General features: G+C 46.0%; 1 protein-coding gene across 1 annotated transcript; it reads right to left on the bottom strand.

The window, feature by feature from the left end:
• Positions 1-170: 170 nt before the first annotated feature.
• Positions 171-21656, bottom strand: LOC103463152 (uncharacterized). Its single transcript, XM_008406352.3, has 5 exons — positions 21179-21656; positions 10760-10856; positions 2200-2353; positions 1977-2125; positions 171-615 (listed from the first exon to the last, which is right to left on the bottom strand). Coding segments are annotated over exons 1-5 (723 nt in total). The 5' UTR covers positions 21500-21656; the 3' UTR covers positions 171-613.
• Between the last annotated feature and the right edge of the window lie 143 nt (positions 21657-21799).

The raw sequence follows: 21799 nt of genomic DNA, 5'->3' as shown, positions 1-21799 counted from the left end.
ACCAACATATTTGGTCATATTCAAAATGCTGAGAAAGAAACTGAACCATAAATTCATTTATAATGACACATAATTTAGTTATTGATAATAAAAGTGGTTCTGCGAGCTTTTGGATCTGAATCGTTTGTGACATCGATGTGTTTTAAGTTGACTGACAGAAAACGGCCGCGTGTAGAAAGAGCTCAGGTTTATTGAAATGAGTACATCCCACCCTGAGCCGCCGCAGTTTAAACCAGCATTTCATAACATCTAAAAGTTGAGACAAAAGGTTTCAAGCAGTGATTGAGGCATTAAAACATAACTGACGGCAGTAAATCCCTTTTCTCCCTCAGCCTGATTGAAGCCACAGCAGGAAATAAACCAAACGCTGGTGTGAATAAGTTCTGACGTTCTGGACCAGGCGGCGCTGCAGCCGGGAGAGTCCAGCATGAAGCAGCTCAGATCCGGAGATGAAAGCAAATGAGAAGCAGAAACAGTCAATCCAGGCGTCCATCAGCGTCTCCATGGCGACCCCGTTGTTGCGCAGACAGGAAGTTTGTACAGCAGCCGTGTTGCCTCCGCCCCTCCTGGACCGCTGTGCTTGCTGCCGGTTCGACCCGCCGCCGCTCCGGACTCCTGGACGGAACCCAGACAGTTTCAGTGAATCACAACTTAATGGCTTCCAGTGATTTCCTATTTATGGAAGAAATTAAACTTGAACAAATCCTGGAAATCTGCATGTTCACCTGAATAATAATAGTCGATTTAAACTTGAATCCAGCAGAATAGAAGCTTAATATTTTATACAGTTATGTGACTTTATGTCCAAGAAAAACCGAGAATGGTCGAACGCTACGGGCTGCACAGTGGTGCAGTTGGTAGAGCTGTTGCCTTGCAGCAAGAAGGTTCTGGGTTCGATTCCCCGGTCTTTCTGCATGGAGTCTCCATGTTCTCCCTGTGCATGGTGGGTTTTCTCCAGGTACTCCGGTTTCCTCCCACAGTCCAAAAACATGACTGTCAGGTTAATTGGCCTTTCCAAATGGCCCCTAGGTGTGAGTGTGTGTGTGTCCTGTGTGTCTCTGTGTTGCCCTGCGACAGACTGGCGACCTATCCAGGGTGACCCCGCCTCTCGCCCAAAACGTTGGCTGGAGAGGAACCAGCACCCCTCCTGACCCCACTAAGGGAAAAAGGGTGCAAGAAAATGGATGGATGGATGGTCGAACGCTACTTTCTTTGATAAATCAACTATTTGATTGAAACAATTTGCTGCCATCGATGCAGCAACAACCAACCAACAACCAGCGTCACATAGAAACGTCTCCAAATGAAACTTCTTCCAACAATCTGGCAATTTGCTGACAATCTGGGGTTTTTTCAACATGATGGGAAGTTAAAACCTGAACAAATTCTCGTTTTGGACATGTGGTCAAACTTTCTTCAACAGATCTTCTCAGAATTTGTGTTCAGTTTTCAAAACGGCAGTGGAAACAGGAGCTAACGAAGTGGAATCAACTCCGGAGAGCAGAAGGGAAAACTGGCCCAGATTTTATGAACATACCAATAAAAGCTGTTGCATGGTGCTAATAGAGAACAGAAACACAAACTGTTTGTTTTTCTTTATGCTCTCATAAAGGAGGTTTCCTTTATGAGTGCAGTAGCAGCATGCAGCCGGCAGATGGTGCTGTGACTCTTCTGCAGTAACAATATGCAGCCAGCAGATGGTGCTGTGACTCTTCTGCAGTAACAACATGCAGCCAGCAGATGGTGCTGTGACTCTTCTGCTTTAATCTCATGTAAATTAAAACTGTAATCTGACACAAGCTGCCATGTAGCTGTTATATCAATCACTTTAAACATTAAATTCAGGTTTTACTTCCCTACTTTCTGTCAATTCCACTTTCCTTCAGTGTATCTGACATGCTGAGAAGAGATAAAGGCGTCGCATGTTGAGTTACAGCAGAGACGACCTGATTGTCAGCGGAGCTGTTGGTACTCACAGGTTATGAGATGCAGAGCAGCACAAATGAGTAGCGTCAGCGCGGGGATACCAGCGAGGGGCGCGGCGGCAGAGTTGGGAGACGACGAGGAAGAGGAGCCTGCTTGGTTCACCTGAGGAGTTTCTGATTCTGCAGCTTTACACTTCTGACTGTTGAAACAGAAACTGAATCAGAACGAAAAGCTCGACCTCTAACACTGAGACCAGCAGAAGGATGGACTCACAGCTGCTTCTCCAGGTACTGCCGCTTGGATTCACAGACTTTGGTCAGACTCTGAGCTGCTGACTTCTGGTTCTCAGCTGCCGTCTTCAGGCTGAAGCAGGACTCGGCCTCATGGAAAGCCTGCGTCAGGTTTTGCTGCAAAGCCTCGATGTGCTCTGAGGACGCACAGAAAAGGACCAGTTAGTACCAGGAACACACAAACAGATATTAAAGAAGACCAGCAGGATCATAAAACAAGTTAATAAATGACTAAACTCCAGTTCTTTAGAGCCACTGCCATGTTGGATTTGGATGCCAGCAAAAAAAAGTCAAGAAATGACTCATTATCATACTAAAGCCCCACCAAAGCTCCTGCTCTCGCCCGTCTCCCATCTTCCCAGATACAAGCTGAGCTTCCTCCACCTTAGTGATGGGGCTGGACTCCGTCATGCAGGAGGAGCCCGAAGCAGAGATGCTGCGTCTGCATCGAGGGATGGCTGGAGGCTCCTGGGCTCGTCCCTTTGGAGGGTTTCTGGGTTTGTCCCACTGGGAGGAGAGTCCTGGGAAGACCCAGAAGGACTATGTATGTCCTGTCTGGCCCGGAAACAGCCTGGGATCCCACAGAACCAGCTGGAGGATCTCTGAGAAGTGGAAGATGATGGTAGCGGCACTAAAGGAGCTGCTGATACCGTTGACTCTTAAGAGTATGTAGGTGTAGAACTTAAACACTCCTGGATCAGAGATTCTTTGTTTGTTGTGAAGAAGGAAGTTGCGCTCAGTGTCTTCAGACGGGTCGTTTCCTTCTTGGTGCAGATGTTGCTCTTGTCAAACCCCCAGTTGGTAGCGGCAGATGGCCATCCACACTGAACCAGGTTCAAAGTTTTCCATCCACACTGAACCAGGTTCACATTATCCATCCACACTGAACCAGGTTCAAATTATCCATCCACACTGAACCAGGTTCAAATTATCCATCCACACTGAACCAGGTTCAAAGTTTTCCATCCACACTGAACCAGGTTCACATTATCCATCCACACTGAACCAGGTTCACATTATCCTTCCACACTGAACCAGGTTCACATTATCCATCCACACTGAACCAGGTTCACATTATCCTTCCACACTGAACCAGATTCAAAGTTTTCCATCCACACTGAACCAGGTTCACATTATCCATCCACACTGAACCAGGTTCAAAGTTTTCCATCCACACTGAACCAGGTTCACATTATCCATCCACACTGAACCAGGTTCAAATTATCCTTCCACACTGAACCAGGTTCACATTATCCATCCACACTGAACCAGGTTCAAAGTTTTCCATCCACACTGAACCAGGTTCACATTATCCATCCACACTGAACCAGGTTCAAATTATCCATCCACACTGAACCAGGTTCAAATTATCCATCCACACTGAACCAGGTTCAAAGTTTTCCATCCACACTGAACCAGGTTCACATTATCCATCCACACTGAACCAGGTTCACATTATCCTTCCACACTGAACCAGGTTCACATTATCCATCCACACTGAACCAGGTTCACATTATCCTTCCACACTGAACCAGATTCAAAGTTTTCCATCCACACTGAACCAGGTTCACATTATCCATCCACACTGAACCAGGTTCAAAGTTTTCCATCCACACTGAACCAGGTTCACATTATCCATCCACACTGAACCAGGTTCAAATTATCCTTCCACACTGAACCAGGTTCACATTATCCATCCACACTGAACCAGATTCAAAGTTTTCCATCCACACTGAACCAGGTTCACATTATCCATCCACACTGAACCAGGTTCAAAGTTTTCCATCCACACTGAACCAGGTTCACATTATCCATCCACACTGAACCAGGTTCACATTATCCTTCCACACTGAACCAGGTTCAAATTATCCTTCCACACTGAACCAGATTCAAAGTTTTCCATCCACACTGAACCAGGTTCACATTATCCATCCACACTGAACCAGGTTCACATTATCCTTCCACACTGAACCAGGTTCAAATTATCCTTCCACACTGAACCAGATTCAAAGTTTTCCATCCACACTGAACCAGGTTCACATTATCCATCCACACTGAACCAGGTTCACATTATCCATCCACACTGAACCAGGTTCACATTATCCATCCACACTGAACCAGGTTCACATTATCCATCCACACTGAACCAGGTTCACATTATCCATCCACACTGAACCAGATTCACATTATCCATCCACACTGAACCAGATTCACATTATCCATCCACACTGAACCAGGTTCACATTATCCATCCACACTGAACCAGGTTCACATTATCCATCCACACTGAACCAGGTTCACATTATCCATCCACACTGAACCAGGTTCACATTATCCATCCACACTGAACCAGATTCACATTATCCATCCACACTGAACCAGATTCAAAGTTTTCCTTCCACACTGAACCAGGTTCACATTATCCATCCACACTGAACCAGGTTCACATTATCCATCCACACTGAACCAGGTTCACATTATCCATCCACACTGAACCAGGTTCACATTATCCATCCACACTGAACCAGGTTCACATTATCCATCCACACTGAACCAGGTTCACATTATCCATCCACACTGAACCAGGTTCACATTATCCTTCCACACTGAACCAGGTTCAAATTATCCTTCCACACTGAACCAGATTCAAAGTTTTCCATCCACACTGAACCAGGTTCACATTATCCATCCACACTGAACCAGGTTCACATTATCCATCCACACTGAACCAGGTTCACATTATCCATCCACACTGAACCAGGTTCACATTATCCATCCACACTGAACCAGATTCACATTATCCATCCACACTGAACCAGATTCAAAGTTTTCCTTCCACACTGAACCAGGTTCACATTATCCATCCACACTGAACCAGGTTCACATTATCCATCCACACTGAACCAGGTTCACATTATCCATCCACACTGAACCAGGTTCACATTATCCATCCACACTGAACCAGGTTCACATTATCCATCCACACTGAACCAGGTTCACATTATCCATCCACACTGAACCAGGTTCAAAGTTTTCCTTCCACACTGAACCAGGTTCACATTATCCATCCACACTGAACCAGGTTCACATTATCCATCCACACTGAACCAGGTTCACATTATCCATCCACACTGAACCAGGTTCACATTATCCATCCACACTGAACCAGGTTCACATTATCCTTCCACACTGAACCAGGTTCACATTATCCATCCACACTGAACCAGGTTCACATTATCCATCCACACTGAACCAGGTTCACATTATCCATTCACACTGAACCAGGTTCAACGTTTTCCTTCCACACTGAACCAGGTTCACATTATCCTTCCACACTGAACCAGGTTCACATTATCCATCCACACTGAACCAGGTTCAACGTTTTCCTTCCACACTGAACCAGGTTCACATTATCCATCCACACTGAACCAGGTTCACATTTTCCTTCCACACTGAACCAGGTTCAAATTATCCATCCACACTGAACCAGGTTCACGTTATCCATCCACACTGAACCAGGTTCACATTATCCATCCACACTGAACCAGGTTCACGTTATCCATCCACACTGAACCAGGTTCACATTATCCATCCACACTGAACCAGGTTCACATTATCCATCCACACTGAACCAGGTTCACATTATCCATCCACACTGAACCAGATTCAAAGTTATCCATCCACACTGAACCAGGTTCAAAGTTTTCCATCCCATTTTTGCCGCATGTTTGCCAGTAAAGCGGATTGTCGTAAAGTTTCGCTGCGTTCCACCTGCAGACCTAAATCTTGGTTCGGTTGCAGTGAACTCTTTGAATGTATATGTGAAAGCCAAGCGGTCCATAACGCAGGGCATTCTGGGTAAATGCAACCAAAATAAACATGCAAGTTTATTGCTAGCAGGAGAAACGGCTAAAGACCCAACAACAGTAAAATCTGCCAACACGCCACGTTTACATTTAATGAAGAAGGACGTTGCGCTCAGTGCCTTCAGACGGGTCGTTTCCTTCTTGGTGCAGATGTTGGGTAGAAACTTGGTTTTACTTGTTTTTGTTAGAAAACGGGCTGCACAGTGGCGCAGTTGGTAGAGCTGTTGCCTTGCAGCAAGAAGGTTCTGGGTTCGATTCCCGGTCTTTCTGCATGGAGTCTCCATGTTCTCCCTGTGCATGGTGGGTTTTCTCCAGGTACTCCGGTTTCCTCCCACAGTCCAAAAACATGACTGTCAGGTTAATTGGCCTCTCCAAATTGCCCCTAGGTGTGAGTGTGTGTGTGCATGGTTGTGTGTCTCTGTGTTGCCCTACAACAGACTGGCGACCTGTCCAGGGTGACCCCGCCTCTCGCCCGAAACGTTGGCTGGAGATAGGCACCAGCACCCCTCCCGACCCCACTGAGGGAAAAAGGGTGCAAGAAAATGGATGGATGGATGGATGGATGGATTGTTAGAATATGTCAGCGTAGAGAATTAAACACGAGTTATTCAGCACAGCAAGTGGGACTGACTGATCCTGGATCTGCTTTCATGCTCTCTGCTGCTGCAGCTTTCCTTCTAAAGCTGGACCTGGTGTAATCACCAGGCATGGCAGGAGTGATGCATCCTGCCAGTGTTCAGGTTTTCACTCTTTGGGCTCGTTTTGATGAGGTCATAAAGTTCCTGAGTTCTGACCAGCTGATCTGGTTCAGAACCAGCTAATCCAGATCAGACTTTGTGTTAATCTGATTTTTTCAGGATGTTTTTTTGTGTTTGGTGCTTTAACAGAAATGAATCTCTGCTTTATGTGGAAGAAACGAGTCCCAAACATTCACCTGCTGTGACCCACACGGCGTATGAAGCCTCCTTTCTTATCTCCACTATGCAGGAATCCATCGCTTCCTCCGGGCCCTGCAGGCCGGAGGCCCCCCCTTCATTAACGATTGTTTACACTTCCCAAAAAATCCTTTGCTGCTGTAGGACTTTGGTCAGAAAAGAAAAAAATCATCCAACATTAATTTTCTCCATTTAGGCTGAAAACTAATTGATAAATGTTCTGCATCCACCATAAATTCAGCTGCAAACTGAAAATGTGACATATTTCATCAATGATGCAGCAAAGAAAATAAGTTGCCCTTTTCTACCCATCCATCCATCCATCCATCCATCCATCCATCCATCCATCCATCCATCCATCCATCCATCCATCCATCCATCCATCCATCCATCCATCCATCCATCCATCCATCCATTTTCTTCCTCTTATCCGGGGTCGGGTCTCGGGGTCAGCAGCCTCAGGAGGCCCAGACTTCCCTCCCCAGCCTCTTCCAGCTCCTCCAGGAATCCCAAGGCGTTCCCAGCCATAGAGAGACATCGTCCCTCCAGCGTGTCCTGGGTCTCCCCTCCTCCCGGTGGGACCTGAACTCCTCACCAGGGAGGCGTCCAGGAGGCATCCTGACCAGATGCCCGAGCCTCAACTGGCTCCTCTCGACGTGGAGGAGCAGCGGCTCTACTCTGAGTCCCTCCTGGATGACCGAGCTTCTCTCTCTAAGGGAGAGCCCAGCCACCCTGCGGAGGAGGAAACCCATTTCGGCCGCTTGTACCCGTGATCTCGTTCTTTCGGTCATGACCCAAAGCTCATGACCATAGATGAGGGTGGGAACGCAGATCGACCGGTAAATCGAGAGCTTCGCTTTTTGGCTCAGCTCTCTCTTCACCACGACGGACCGGTACAGCGCCCGCTTCACAGTAGACGCTGCCCCAATCCGCCTGTCGATCTCCCGCTCCCTTCTTCCCTCATTCGTGAACAAGATCCCCAGATACTTAAACTCCTCCACTTGAGGCAGGACGACCCCCCTGACCCGGAGAAGGCACTCTACCCTTTTCCGGCTCAAGACCATGACCTCGGATTTGGAGGCACTGAGCCTCATCCCGGCCGCTTCACACTCGGCTGCGAACCGCTCCAGTGAGAGCTGCAGATCATGATCTAATGAAGCCAACAGGACCACATCATCCGCAAAAAGCAGAGATGCGATCCTAAGGCCACCAAAACGGATCAACACCTCGGCTGCGCCTAGAAATTCTGTCCATTTTCTACCCATTAGTGTATAATTACTGTTCTGTACCTGTGTGGTGCAGGTGACCACCGAGGCCTGAACTAAAACCAACCACAGCCTAAAGAAAGCTGATTTCTAAACACAGCTCCACTAAGGAGACAGAAGAGAGAAACTTTACTTTATTTATCTGCTGGTGTAAATCAGCTTCTAACTGAACATTTGAACAATTCAAACATTAAATATGCATCAACACAGTGGAAACTGTCTTAAACTTTATGCTCGATGCGTGTGCATTCTGCACAGACAACAGGGTGCGAATACATTTAGGAGCAACATTGTGTCCCAGCTGTGAGCGCCTCGGTCTTCAAAAGCAAAATCACAAAGTCTGTCTGTCTGCAAACCTCCACCAGGAGGCGCTCCGGCTCGTCCACCAGGCTTTTCCACGTGAAACTGTCCATGTGCGCTGCCAAAGGTTTGGCCCGACAAGCATAAATCAGGCCAACGTCCACAGACTTCCTTATCTTGGAGGTACAGCCAATCAGCAACCAGGAAAAGGAAACGTGCATCGCCAGCCAATAGCTAAATTTCAGCTGTTTCGGGTACTTCAGCTTCCCAAACTACATTTTCTATTGAATATTTTGCTGTTAGATTCCCAGTGACCTTGGGAGTCTGTCAGAACCTGCTGCTTCCCTGAACCAACCCACAGGGATGAAAGCCTGGTTCAGAATGCCGGGTGTGGAAGAAACCAGTCATCTGGACCTAAAAATGGACCATCTGAAGCTCATTTTCACCACATTATCAGTGAAGCTGACCATCAAGAGGCAGGAACCCGTTTTCACAGCCGCCAGTCGGTAAGACACCAGTCAGACAGTCGGGTTTGGTTCAGCCGGATCGTTTTCTCTGGAAGTTTCCTCCGAAGGCCGAGGAGAAGCTGAAGGGAAAGACGGCGGGTCGGCTACGTGAAAGCCCACTCTGGATTCTGTGACATGTGGCGCCGCGGTGTTGGGCCGCTCCCTCCGAGCCCTTAGCAGGTTTCTGTGCTGACTTCATCCCAGGGAAACCCACATTCCACGGTGCTGACCGGGTTCAGCTGGTCGGGTTCAAGTGACCGGGTTCAGCTGGTCGGGTTCAAGTGACCGGGTTCAGCTGGCCGGGTTCAAGTAACCGGGTTCAGCTGACCGGGTTCAGCTGGTCGGGTTCAGCTGGTCGGGTTCAGCTGGTCGGGTTCAGCTGGTCGGCAGGGAACCGCTTCCATAGCTGCTGCTGGTTTCACCCGGACACCTTCAGCCACATCCTGGCATTCACACATACGGTGGTAGGTTTTGACTAGGCCACTTCAGAACAATCATTTATGCTCATAAAGTTTGACTGATGAAGAACCCAGACAACAGATGTTAGAAATCTACTCTGAGATTTAAACTACCGGTACCGACCCGACCGATTTCCTCTACTGGTACTGACCCGACTGATTTCCTCTACCGGTACTGACCCGACCGATTTCCTCTACCGGTACTGACCCGACTGATTTCCTCTACCGGTACTGACTGATTTCCTCTACCGGTACTGACCCAACCGATTTCCTCTACCGGTACTGACTGATTTCCTCTACCGGTACCGACCGATTTCCTCTACCGGTACCGACCGATTTCCTCTACCGGTACTGACTGATTTCCTCTACCGGTACTGACCCGACTGATTTCCTCTACCGGTACCGACTGATTTCCTCTACCGGTACTGACTGATTTCCTCTACCGACCCGACTGATTTCCTCTACTGGTACCGACTGATTTCCTCTACTGGTACCGACTGATTTCCTCTACCGGTACCGACTGATTTCCTCTACCGGTACCGACCGATTTCCTCTACTGGTACTGACTGATTTCCTCTACCGGTACCGACCCGTCCTACCCCTACCCCTAACCGTGGTGAGCTGTTCCACCCTCTTCCAAACCAGAACCACGGCTTAGAGCAGCTGAGTATCGCCCTGGCAGTGAAGCGCTCCATGTTTGCCCTTGTGGTTCTGTTGGTCTGAAGACACCATCAGAACCACAACATGTTCTGAAAATAAACGTTGGACCCCGAGGTTCCCAAAGCAAACCTCTCTGCTTTGGTTTCCTCACTTGGGCAACATGCAGAGGAAAACGTCATATTTCTCTGAATAACGCATGAAAAGTATTTAGCAGCCATTTTGGATTAAATTGCTGGAGTTGGACAAGTTTTGGCAGGAAGAGATGACTGGCTCCTTCCTCTTGTTTTAAACTAATTCTGTTTTCTTTCATGTGAAACATGAACATCGGAGCCTCTGGGTTATATTTCTAGCAGCCCGATTCATTTCATGTTTTGATTACATGACTCTAGAAGAGTCTCGCTGCTCTTTAAGCCTTTCCCATCGGGTCCTATTTATTTACTCTGACTCACCGGTCGTCATGGTAACGGGGGGCGGGAAACGCAGCTAAGAATACCAGTGGAGAAAGTCTCCTTTCATGGCAGCGATGGAGTTTTTTCCGACAGGGTTTTTTTACCTTCCTGCAGGCCGAGCCGCTCCGTCAGGTTGGCCTCCCTCTGCTGCAGCAGCCCGACGTCGTCCAGCAGAGCCGTGACGTTCCCGGCCAGGACGACCTGCAGGACGAGACAAACACCCAGAGAGGGGGACAAAAAAAACACGTCACAGGGAGCGTGGAGGGGGGAGAAGCCATCTTTGTTGCCCTGCGTTCTACATTTTCACAGCAGAGGAATTAGCATTGGTGCGGTTTGGGAGTGAAAAGAGGGAATTTAATGGGTTTGCAACGAGGACAAAAACCTGCCAAACGTTTGTGAAGCTCAGGGCAGAAAGAAAACAACAGAAATGTTAATAAAACGTCAACTTCTTTTCCACCATGTCAAGGTCGCCTAGAGGTCAACAGCTTCAGTGAAACACAACTCCAAACTATTCCACAAAAAATGTAGAAAATCTGAAACATCCATCCATCCATTTTCTTTACATCCTTGTCCCTCAGTGGGTCAGGAGGTGCTGGTTCCTCTCCAGCTGACGTACCGGGTGAGAGGCGGGGTCACCTGGTCAGGTCACCTGGACAGGTCGCCAGTCTGTCGCAGGGCAACACAGAGACACACAACCATGCACACACACACTCACACCTAGGGGCAATTTGGAGAGGCCAATTAACCTGACAGTCATGTTTTTGGACTGTGGGAGGACGGATGCTCAGACGGATGTTAGCTCCTGCGTTAGCGCTCAGACGGATGTTAGCTCCTGCGTTAGCGCTCAGACGGATGTTAGCTCCTGCGTTAGCGCTCAGACGGATGTTAGCTCCTGCGTTAGCGCTCAGACGGATGTTAGCTCCTGCGTTAGCGCTCAGACGGATGTTAGCTCCTGCGTTAGCGCTCAGACGGATGTTAGCTCCTGCGTTAGCGCTCAGACGGATGTTAGCTCCTGCGTTAGCGCTCAGACGGATGTTAGCTCCTGCGTTAGCGCTCAGACGGATGTTAGCTCCTGCGTTAGCGCTCAGACGGATGTTAGCTCCTGCGTTAGCGCTCAGACGGATGTTAGCTCCTGCGTTAGCGCTCAGACGGATGTTAGCTCCTGCGTTAGCGCTCAGACGGATGTTAGCTCCTGCGTTAGCGCTCAGACGGATGTTAGCTCCTGCGTTAGCGCTCAGACGGATGTTAGCTCCTGCGTTAGCGCTCAGACGGATGTTAGCTCCTGCGTTAGCGCTCAGACGGATGTTAGCTCTTGTGTTAGCGCTCAGACGGATGTTAGCTCCTGCGTTAGCGCTCAGACGGATGTTAGCTCCTGCGTTAGCGCTCAGACGGATGTTAGCTCCTGCGTTAGCGCTCAGACGGATGTTAGCTCCTGCGTTAGCGCTCAGACGGATGTTAGCTCCTGCGTTAGCGCTCAGACGGATGTTAGCTCCTGCGTTAGCGCTCAGACGGATGTTAGCTCCCGCGTTAGCGCTCAGACGGATGTTAGCTCCTGCGTTAGCGCTCAGACGGATGTTAGCTCCTGCGTTAGCGCTCAGACGGATGTTAGCTCCTGCGTTAGCGCTCAGACGGATGTTAGCTCCCGTGTTAGCGCTCAGACGGATGTTAGCTCCTGTGTTAGCGCTCAGACGGATGTTAGCTCCTGTGTTAGCGCTCAGACGGATGTTAGCTCCTGTGTTAGCGCTCAGACGGATGTTAGCTCCTGTGTTAGCGCTCAGACGGATGTTAGCTCCTGTGTTAGCGCTCAGGTGGTTTCTGAGGCGATTTCAAAGAGGAACTAGATCATTCACAGATTTGGTCCCTGACCTGAACTGGTGAAGCAGCAAAATTAAAACCAGTTTTTTGGTTTGGTGTTTCCTGAAGCCAACACCAGTTACACACTGGGACCAGTTTCTCCCAATTACATCACTGACTAGCTTACAAACGTGTGTAAGATTTTGTCAGTATGTCAAACAAACCCCACAATTTTGCGATTGTGTTTTTTTCTTAAATGTGAAACACAATGTAAATAAGTTTGTTCACGCCATCAGTCATTAAAAGTCATGCCACGCCATGAAGCTCCAACTACTTCCTGTCTTCTTCTTTGTGGTTTCTGCCAGTAGTAACGTCTGGTTGTGGATCATGTGACTCGTGATGCGAAGTGTTTCCATTGCAGTTTTGCAAAATAAACCAATTCTGATGTAGCCAAAAATAAAACGGCTCATCTTGGCGCCAAACTTGATCAAAAAACAAGTTTTTAAAAAAATGCCGTTTCCGTTAACCATGTTTATTGTCAAAACGTCAAATTGCACAATTATGTGGTCAAGTGAAAGGCAGTTACTGTTTCTTACCGCAGGTAAGATACTGGCTGCTTAGAACCGATCCACATAACCCCATTTTAAAACATTCTGATCTGTCTCTGAGTCTCACATGCAGAGCCGTCTGTGAATGCAGGGACTCAACAAAAACTGGCTGAACTGCTGCTTAAAAGTTTCTTAATTTGCTGTAAAAGCTTCAGGTTTGCAGTTGGACCTGAAAAACAGAGAAAAAACAACATTTCACATCCTTCCTGCTCAGTTCTTGGAGAAGCTGAGCAGGAAGTGAAGCAGAGGAAGTTCCGCTCAGTGGCTGTTAACAAACCGTCCTGTCTGCCGACTCGCACACGGCGGTTTAAACACACAGATCAAACCAAAACGCGCAATATTCAATAATTAAGATGCGTTTTTAGAGACGTTGGGTCAGAGATGACCTCACGGAGCGCAGTGACCTGACAGCAGCAGCAGCTGGTTATTATAACGGCTGATTCCTCTGCAGATCGCGCCGCGGCTCCAAGTTTCTCACTCAGTCTAAATATTTCACAGCACGAAGAGGAAGAGCTGATAGCAGCGGGTCACATGTCTCCTCAGGGCCGAGAAGGAGGCGAAGCGTTTAAATGAAGCCGATAAAACGACGAGCTGAGGCGGCTTGATGGGGATGACAGGAAGGAGGAAACTGGCTCTGCCGTTTCTGGGACTTTCCTGATGTGAGCGGAGAAAACCCAGAACATAAATCAAAGCAGATCCACGTTAATGAAGCATCTCCATTTCCTGCTTCTGAATCTGAGGAGTCACAGACTACAGTGCGAACACGAAACCAACGTCTTTACTGTCTGGCCACAAGCTGAGGGTCTCGGTTTCAGCCACAGGAAGCCGCGTACGGCATGCAGCTCTGATGAAACCTGCAGAAAACAAGTCCTGAGCAGCCTGCGAAGCCTCTATGGAAGCCCATTACTGCCATGAAAGAAAAATAAAAGCTCAACAGGAGGTCATAGTTATCCATCCATCCATTTTCTTTCACCCTTGTCCCTCAGTGGGTCAGGAGGTGCTGGTGCCTCTCCAGCCAACGTTTCGGGCGAGAGGTGGGTTCACCCTGGACAGGTCGCCAGTCTGTCGCAGGGCAACACAAAGACACACAATCATGCACACACACACTCACACCTAGGGACAATTTAGACAGACCAATTAACCTGACAGTCATGTTTTTGGACTGTGGGAGGAAACCGGAGAACCTGGAGAAAACCCACCATGCACAGGGAGAACATGGAGACTCCATGCAGAAAGACCGGGAATCGAACCCAGAACCTTCTTGCTGCAAGGCAACAGCTCTACCAACTGCACCACTGTGCAGCCCAGGTCATAGTTACACAACTTAAATTCATAATTATGATTTTTTTTACGTCATAAAACTCATAATTATGAATTTCTGTTGGGCTTTTATTTTCCCTTTCATGGCTGAAATGGGTTTCGAGCTTCTGAATGAAAATATAACACTAACTTTTTTCTTTCAGTCCCATTTGAAGATTATTTTATTTTAATTTTATAATTCGACAGGAGCTTTGCTCTTGTTTTTTAAACTTTATTTCAAATATCCAGTTTTAAATCTCTTCCTGTTTGTTTCTCCTCTGGGGACAGAAATTTAACATATAAATCAAACTTATTTCTCCATTTGGCAGCCATGATGGATCTATCTGCATCACTCTAAGCTTTACCGCTGTAAATCATGTTTTAATAATAAGGGATTTTCCAATAATAACCATGTTGACGGTGTTTTTATTATCGTTAAATAATGTGATTAATAAAAATAAATCACAGCTTCAGGACGCCGTTCCTGCTGGAGCTGAACATGTTGAGTTTTTCCTCTCTGCTGGGGGAACAGCGAGCAGTGAGACAAAACTTATGATGGAAACAGAATAATAGGATTTTTAAATGCGACAAACAGTGACTGATGTGTCTCCGTGCTTTTTGCTGCAACATCCTTTATAAAAATCAGCAAACAGAGACAGGAAGAATCCACAGAGCATCTGCAGATATTTTCTTTTTGCAGAACGTCTTGGTTTTGTGGAGGATGTGGTTAAAAGTACGATGGCCAAACGGCAAAAACAAATGCAACAGGAAATCAGTGCAGTCAGAGAAAAGAGCAGCAAAAATTACAATAAACAAAAGATGAAAAATGATGCAACCACAGGCACAAATCTGCTACCAGAGAAGCAAAAGGGGAAATGCTGCAAATTGAAGTCCTCCAGGCCACCAGAGGGCGCCTATTTGCTACATAAATGTGCTACAGTTCTATAATATTGTAAAAAACTTCATGTTTAAAAAAGACAGTCGGCAAAACGCGCCTTTCTCTTCCTCCAACTTTCTTCACTGAGGGTTTGATCCAATAAGATTTTCTGATCGACTCCCTCTGGTGGTCTGGAGGAGTTCTGTTCTCATCGTTGCATCGTTTTAGACTTGTTGTTTTTATTTGCGTAGTTTTTCCTTTTGCTTCTGTTTCTATGATTGCAGCATTTTTTGCTTTCATTTGTTTTGTCGATCGTAAGTTTCTGCTTCTGTACTTTGTTTGCCACGTTCTTCTGTTGCATTTTTTGTGTATTTGTTAGAGATGTGCCGATCAGGTTTTTTACTACCGATACCGATCACCCATGAGGGCCGATCACCGATACCAATCACATAATTATTTTTTTTTTCTCATAAGCACTACCAGTTACATTATGTGGAAAAAGGAACCATGAATTCACCTTAATTTAGACAAAAACCTGTTTTTAATAACTTTTTCCAAGAAGAAAACTAAACCAAACAGGCATTATGCAAATTGTCCTGCTATCAGTAAAACTATCTTTAACAGACTGATAACATATGGAGGCTCTGAAGAGGCTAAATAATGCAAAGAGCCAAAATAAAACCTCTCAACATTGCCAAAAAAATTCAAGTATAAAACTTAACATTCAAAGGCAAAAACAGGATCCATTACAATAAACAATCCAGAGTTACTGAATGAAAACTTCCTGTTAGCATGGCGGCTAGCTGATTACTGCTAGTTCTGAGTGGCTGTTTCTGACTGAGCGGAGTAATTATGCAGAGCAGGGAGGAGATCGATTATTTTTTAGAGATTATCTGTCTCATGTTAGGACAGCGAAAGTTTTAATATGTAAAATGTATTTTTTAGGTTAGATGCTGCAGCTTTAAGCAGAGGTTCGGTGTGAGAGTCACTACCAGGTGGAGCAGAAGCGGCGCTCCGTCTGTGAAATATTACTACCTGTAGCGTAGCAGCGGTTCAACAGCGAGAGCAGAACCAGCGTCTTACATCGCAGCTCTAAGACTTTTTTAATTTAGCGGGTTATTTGTTTAGCTTTCTGACCGTCATGCTAATCCGGATGAGTGTTTGTAGCTGTGCTGCTTTACCTGCTATCTGATCCTCCATATGTCTTTTTTACTGCAGTGAGCCTCGATGTTGCCAAACTCCGTCAAGTATGGCATTGTTTTTATGCCGTATTAGCTTCGTTGTGTTGATGCATTTTGACCTGCTTCAATTTTCCGCCGCAACACGCAAACGTCCTCATTCACTCAGTGCGTTATAGTTATAGTTCCACATTCACTCAGTGCGTTATAGTTATAGTTCCACATTCACTCAGTGCGTCATAGTTCCACATTCACTCAGTGCGTCATAGTTTCACATCGCTTAGGATTTGTTGCTGCGCGTTTGGCAGAGTGAAGGAAAGAGGAGACCAGCTGCACAGGCAGGCTGAGAAATGAGGTGCAGGTGATCGGTATCTGCAACAAGAGCCAATGATCGCCGATCACCGATCATGCACTTTTTCACGGAAATCGGCCGATTATGATCGGTGGCCGATCGATCGGCACACCTCTAGTGTTTGTATATTTTGGAGTTTGCATCATTCATTGCTGCGTTTTTGTACCTGCACCAGTTAAACATGACGAACATTTACAGAAAATTATATAAAAATGTCACAGCTTCCTTAAAGACCAATTTATATAGTTTATCTACCACATAAAAAAAAGCTAATTTGGGGTTTTAGTTAGACTTAAAAGCCACGACTTGATGACTAAGCACTGATTTTCATCTGTCATTCAGCAGCAAAGCATCTCCACCCCATCATACTCCCACTGCTCTTTTTCTGAAATGTTTTTGATGTTACGGGATGCACAGCCTCCAAAACATTCAGTCCACAAAAAATATGTTCCCAGTGTCAGGTACGTGGAACGGACATTTTTGTTTGTTTTGGTCATTTATTTTTGTTGGTTCAGGTTAATCTTATCCTGTTAATGATTGAAATCATCATTTGAATCCTGATTTTTCTATTTCTTCAGTTCGTCTTTGTGTTTAAAATGAGAGACAATTTGGCAAGAAGAGACAAATCTGCAAGAGGCAAATACTTTCCGACAGTCCGATCCAAAAAAGGATGTTTTGAAAACGCTAGTAAAGCGTTTTTAGGTTCTTCAGATGCCGATTCCTCCTGGAACGTTGGCGACCTCTGAACCGCACAAACATCCAGAGTATTTTCAACTGAAGTGCAGAAAAACTAAACATTACGTTTTTCTAAACGTGTTTTCATGAATCTGATTTTTCTGCTTCGAAAACATTCATGTTCAGCCAGAATCCGCAGCAATGCTGGCAGCGCGGCATCCTGAAATATTTGACTCGATCAGTAAGTAGAAGTTTGAGAGGGGAAAAAGTAAGGAAGCAGTGGAGCAGAGGTGAAGAAAAGGAGGAAGAGGAGGAGTGAGTCACGACGAACCACAAAAACAGGAGGCAACAGTCACTTTTTCCAGCCGGCTCTTCTGAGAAAATGAAGCTGGAAGTAGCGAAACAGTGGGAATGCTGGGAGGGGAAACCTTCTCCGAACGCGAGGGAAGATGGAGGGAGGATGTTTCTGAAACGTGTGGAGAGCTGCTGAACCCACTTTCTGTTTCTGAAGAACCTGATTTATGCTCATCTGCTTCAGGACGATGAAGGTTTTCATTTCAGAAGTTTGGCTCAGAAAGGAGATGAGCTGGCAGCAAATCATGGTTTAATTCGAACCACCGGTCGCGTTTTCAGCTGACGGCTTCATTTCAACATTAGTTTGTCTCTGGCGGCGTCACAAATCAGCACTGAGACATTTCATAACAAACTTTGAGAGGAATCTCTTCCCGTCCAAGCCAAAGCTGAATCGTTTCTCCTCTGTCAGTTATCAGCTCTGAAATCTGAACTAAGAAGGAATTTCTGCCTCCAAATGAAATGTTTCGGACAGTGTGCCCTGTGGGACTCCACTGCAGCAGATTGAAACGTCACTTCAGAGCCACGGAAACGGTATACAGCTACGCTGAAAAGAAAGTACACCCTACTTCAAAATACAACCCCCGTTTGTGAAATGCTGGGGCAGAATCGCATTTTGCTCCAAAGGTCAAAGGTCAGGCCCTCTGGTCTCTTCACTGCTTCAGGTTGATGAGGTTTGCTGACATTTCTGTAAGAACAAGTCTCTCAAGGTCCCACCTCTGAAAGTGGAGGTCTGGACTTTGTCTAGGCCATTGGTATTTTCTGCTGTGTTTGTGCTATTAGCTGTGCTGCTGTGTTTGTGCCATTAGCTTTGCTGCTGTGTTTGTGCTATTAGCTTTGCTGCTGTGTTTGTGCTATTAGCTGTGCTGCTGTGTTTGTGCTATTAGCTTTGCTGCTGTGTTTGTGCTATTAGCTTTGCTGCTGTGTTTGTGCTATTAGCTTTGCTGCTGTGTTTGTGCTATTAGCTTTGCTGCTGTGTTTGTGCTATTAGCTTTGCTGCTGTGTTTGTGCTATTAGCTTTGCTGCTGTGTTTGTGCTATTAGCTGTGCTGCTGTGTTTGTGCTATTAGCTTTGCTGCTGTGTTTGTGCTATTAGCTTTGCTGCTGTGTTTGTGCTATTATGGCTGTTTTGCTTTGCTGTCTTTGTGCTATTAGCTGTGCTGCTGTGTTTGTGCTATTAGCTTTGCTGCTGTGTTTGTGCTATTAGCTTTGCTGCTGTGTTTGTGCTATTAGCTGTGCTGCTGTGTTTGTGCTATTAGCTTTGCTGCTGTGTTTGTGCTATTAGCTTTGCTGCTGTGTTTGTGCTATTAGCTTTGCTGCTGTGTTTGTGCTATTAGCTGTGCTTTTTATGCCCATGCTGTCGTGCTGCTTTTGCAAAGGTTGACAGAAACGGCAGAATTCAAAATAAGTTTCTCAATTTTGGAAAAGTGAGTTTTTTGATCCACTTGAGGTGGTTTTTCTCCCCCCAAAAGAAAAGAAGTTAATGAACTGAAGGGGAAATGGAAACACGTTTACGGAATAAACTCTAAAACTCTGTTTTCAAACCTTCACCATGCGGCTTTGCGTGTCCAAGTCGATTTCATCCAAACCAGGCGATGGGAAGAAGCGCAGCCTGCTTGACTTTTTTAGTGACATTTAAGACGGTTGGATAGAAACGCAGTGGTTCTGCAGTTGAAGACCCAGTTCGGCGTTGGCTCATGTTGGCCTCATATCTGATTCTGGTGTACAGAGGATTTCCTGGTTAGACTGCAGAGTTTCCAGGTCAGATGGCTGCGATTGTTTGGTTCTCTGGCCAAATGCCGTTACTTTGTTCCGCCTGACGAAGGCAAGTCGTGCTGCCGTGTCGCTAGAGAGACGAGTCTCGTTGCTGTTTGAAATGTTTCCATGTTTCTCTCTGCAGGATGATCAGCGTCAAATAGTTTGCAGACAATTTTATGACCCTTCCCAGATTTATGGGCAGCAGTGATCGCTTCTATGATGTCTTTCCTTTTATAGAGGACTCACACTGACGACCGTCAGTTTTTTTTTTTGTTCACTTCAGGAAGGATTTAAGTAACTTTACAACCTGGTAGAAACCAGATCATTTTGATCAAGTCCAGATACATAAAAGCCTAAAACGTGTTTGCATTTTATCAAAGTTTTCAAAACAAGTACTATTTATCTCAGAAACCCAACCGTGGAGCCAGTTGCAGCATGGTTTGCGTCAGTTGAAGATAATGCTGAGTAGACAGGAAGTCGTTATTACGTCAGATTTCTCTCTGTTGTTATTTTAAATGCCTGAGAAACTGTGCAGCCCAAATGCTCTCAGCTTTTCTTGTTTCAATGACATTATAAGGTTATTTTTGCTGTTTCGGGAGTTAAATCCTGACAGGAGCGCCTCAGGGTCGTGTGTTCGGTCCCACCTTTTCAGGCCGTGAAGTTAAACTGAGGAAATTGTCAATATGAGCTTTTCTATTAGCTTAAATCACTCAGAGCTTTATACCAGGAGAAACTCGAACACTGTTATTAAAAATCAACAGCATGTACAAGCTGGTTGTTTATTTTGGACGAGAAGGAAAACATCCTGCACATGGAAATATTTGAGGAGTCAAACACTTTAATTAAATTTAATGAATTTAATGAATCACTTTTAACTGTTTGTTTGCCAGATGTGGTGGAAGAAAAAACGAACGAAAGATTCTGTTAGCGCTGAAAATGCTAAGGTTTGTGTCATTCCTTTAATTTGATTCACAACCTAAAAGTCAGAACTTGACCGTTTTGACTAAAAGGCAATAAAATTGACTTTATTCTTCTAATATTATGACTTTATTCTGGTAATCAAACAAACTACAGCTGGCCTGATGATTCAAACACTTTGTGAAAATATTTTAATAATTTATCATTTCTGTTTTGTGATGAAACATTAGATCCATGCAAGAAAATAAATATAAATAATATAAAAACTAATATCAAGATAAAGTAAAAATGATGCAGGGCTAAAGTTGTGATAGAATGAAAATATTAATAATAATAATAATATTAAAAGATTAAAGATTAGTCGTAACCTTACGACTACGTTCTGGTAATATTATGACTTTATTTTCAGATTTTTCAACCTTATTCTGGTGACATTATTACTTTATTCCAGTAATTAAAGTTTATTTTTCTATTTTCCTTAGCATGGCCCTCAAACTCTACTTTGTTTTTAAGTGAGAAAAACGTTGATTTTATTTTTAAGCTGCGTTTTCCAGTCTTCTCCGTCTTTCTCTCTGCATCAGTAATGAAATAAAGGGCTGGGCCCCATAACCCTGGTCCTCCTATGTCCGGCCCTGGATGCTGAACTACAGATGAAGGATGAAACTGTGTTTTAAAGTAAAGCTGAGCTGCAGTTTCAGTCGGCATCAGACTCACGTTTTTCAGCCGGCACTCCTCCAGCGTGACGTTGGCGGCGTTGAGGCGTCCCAGCAGCAGCAGGATGTCGGCCTTCAGCCGCTCCTGCTCCTCCACAGCCTTCAGCGTCTTCTCCTCCAGCGCCTGCCTGTCCTTGTTGAACACCACCTTGGCTCCTTCCAGCTTCTCCGTCGCTTCCCGCAGCTCGGCGCGGCACTGGGCCGAGCCCTTCAGGTCCGGAGACGTGGCCCACACCACGATGATGATGATGGAGACGATGGACCAGAGCGCCAGCAGACCCATCACCACTTTCTGCACATTGTTGGAGTTTTTGGAGGCCATGATGCTCAGCGGAGAGGATGGAGAGAAGCTGCTGCTCTCTGAGACTCGTCAGGTTGAAGTGAACTGGAGTTTCCCTTCAGAGCGAGCCGGACCGGAGGAAGCGCCTCCCCTTCCACACCCCAAACCTCACCCTCTTCCTCCGCCTGCGTGTTATCAAGCCCAGAGAGGACGCAGAAACCTTTACACACACACAGAAACTGAGTTTGAGAGACTGAAGCTTTCTGTTTCTGTTTCCCAGCTCTCTGGCCGTGAACCCGCCTGAACTCTGCAACTGAAAACACATTCCAGAAGCAGAAATGA

This window comes from Poecilia reticulata, chromosome 4 (genome assembly GCF_904066995.2).
Source record: "Poecilia reticulata chromosome 4, P_reticulata-male-v2, whole genome shotgun sequence".
In the NCBI taxonomy this organism is placed as follows: Eukaryota; Metazoa; Chordata; class Actinopteri; order Cyprinodontiformes; family Poeciliidae; genus Poecilia; species Poecilia reticulata.
This window is presented reverse-complemented; position numbering and strand designations above follow the sequence as displayed.

Bases quoted from the DNA above. Each gene is read 5' to 3' on its own strand.
- LOC103463152 (XM_008406352.3), bottom strand. From the start codon at position 21,499: ATGGCCTCCAAAAACTCCAACAATGTGCAGAAAGTGGTGATGGGTCTG. The intron at 10,857-21,178 runs GTGAGTCTGATG...CTCGTCCTGCAG, and splicing joins AGGAGTGCCGGCTGAAAAAC to GTCGTCCTGGCCGGGAACGT. The intron at 2,126-2,199 runs GTGAGTCCATCC...CTGTTTCAACAG, and splicing joins CAGTACCTGGAGAAGCAGCT to TCAGAAGTGTAAAGCTGCAG.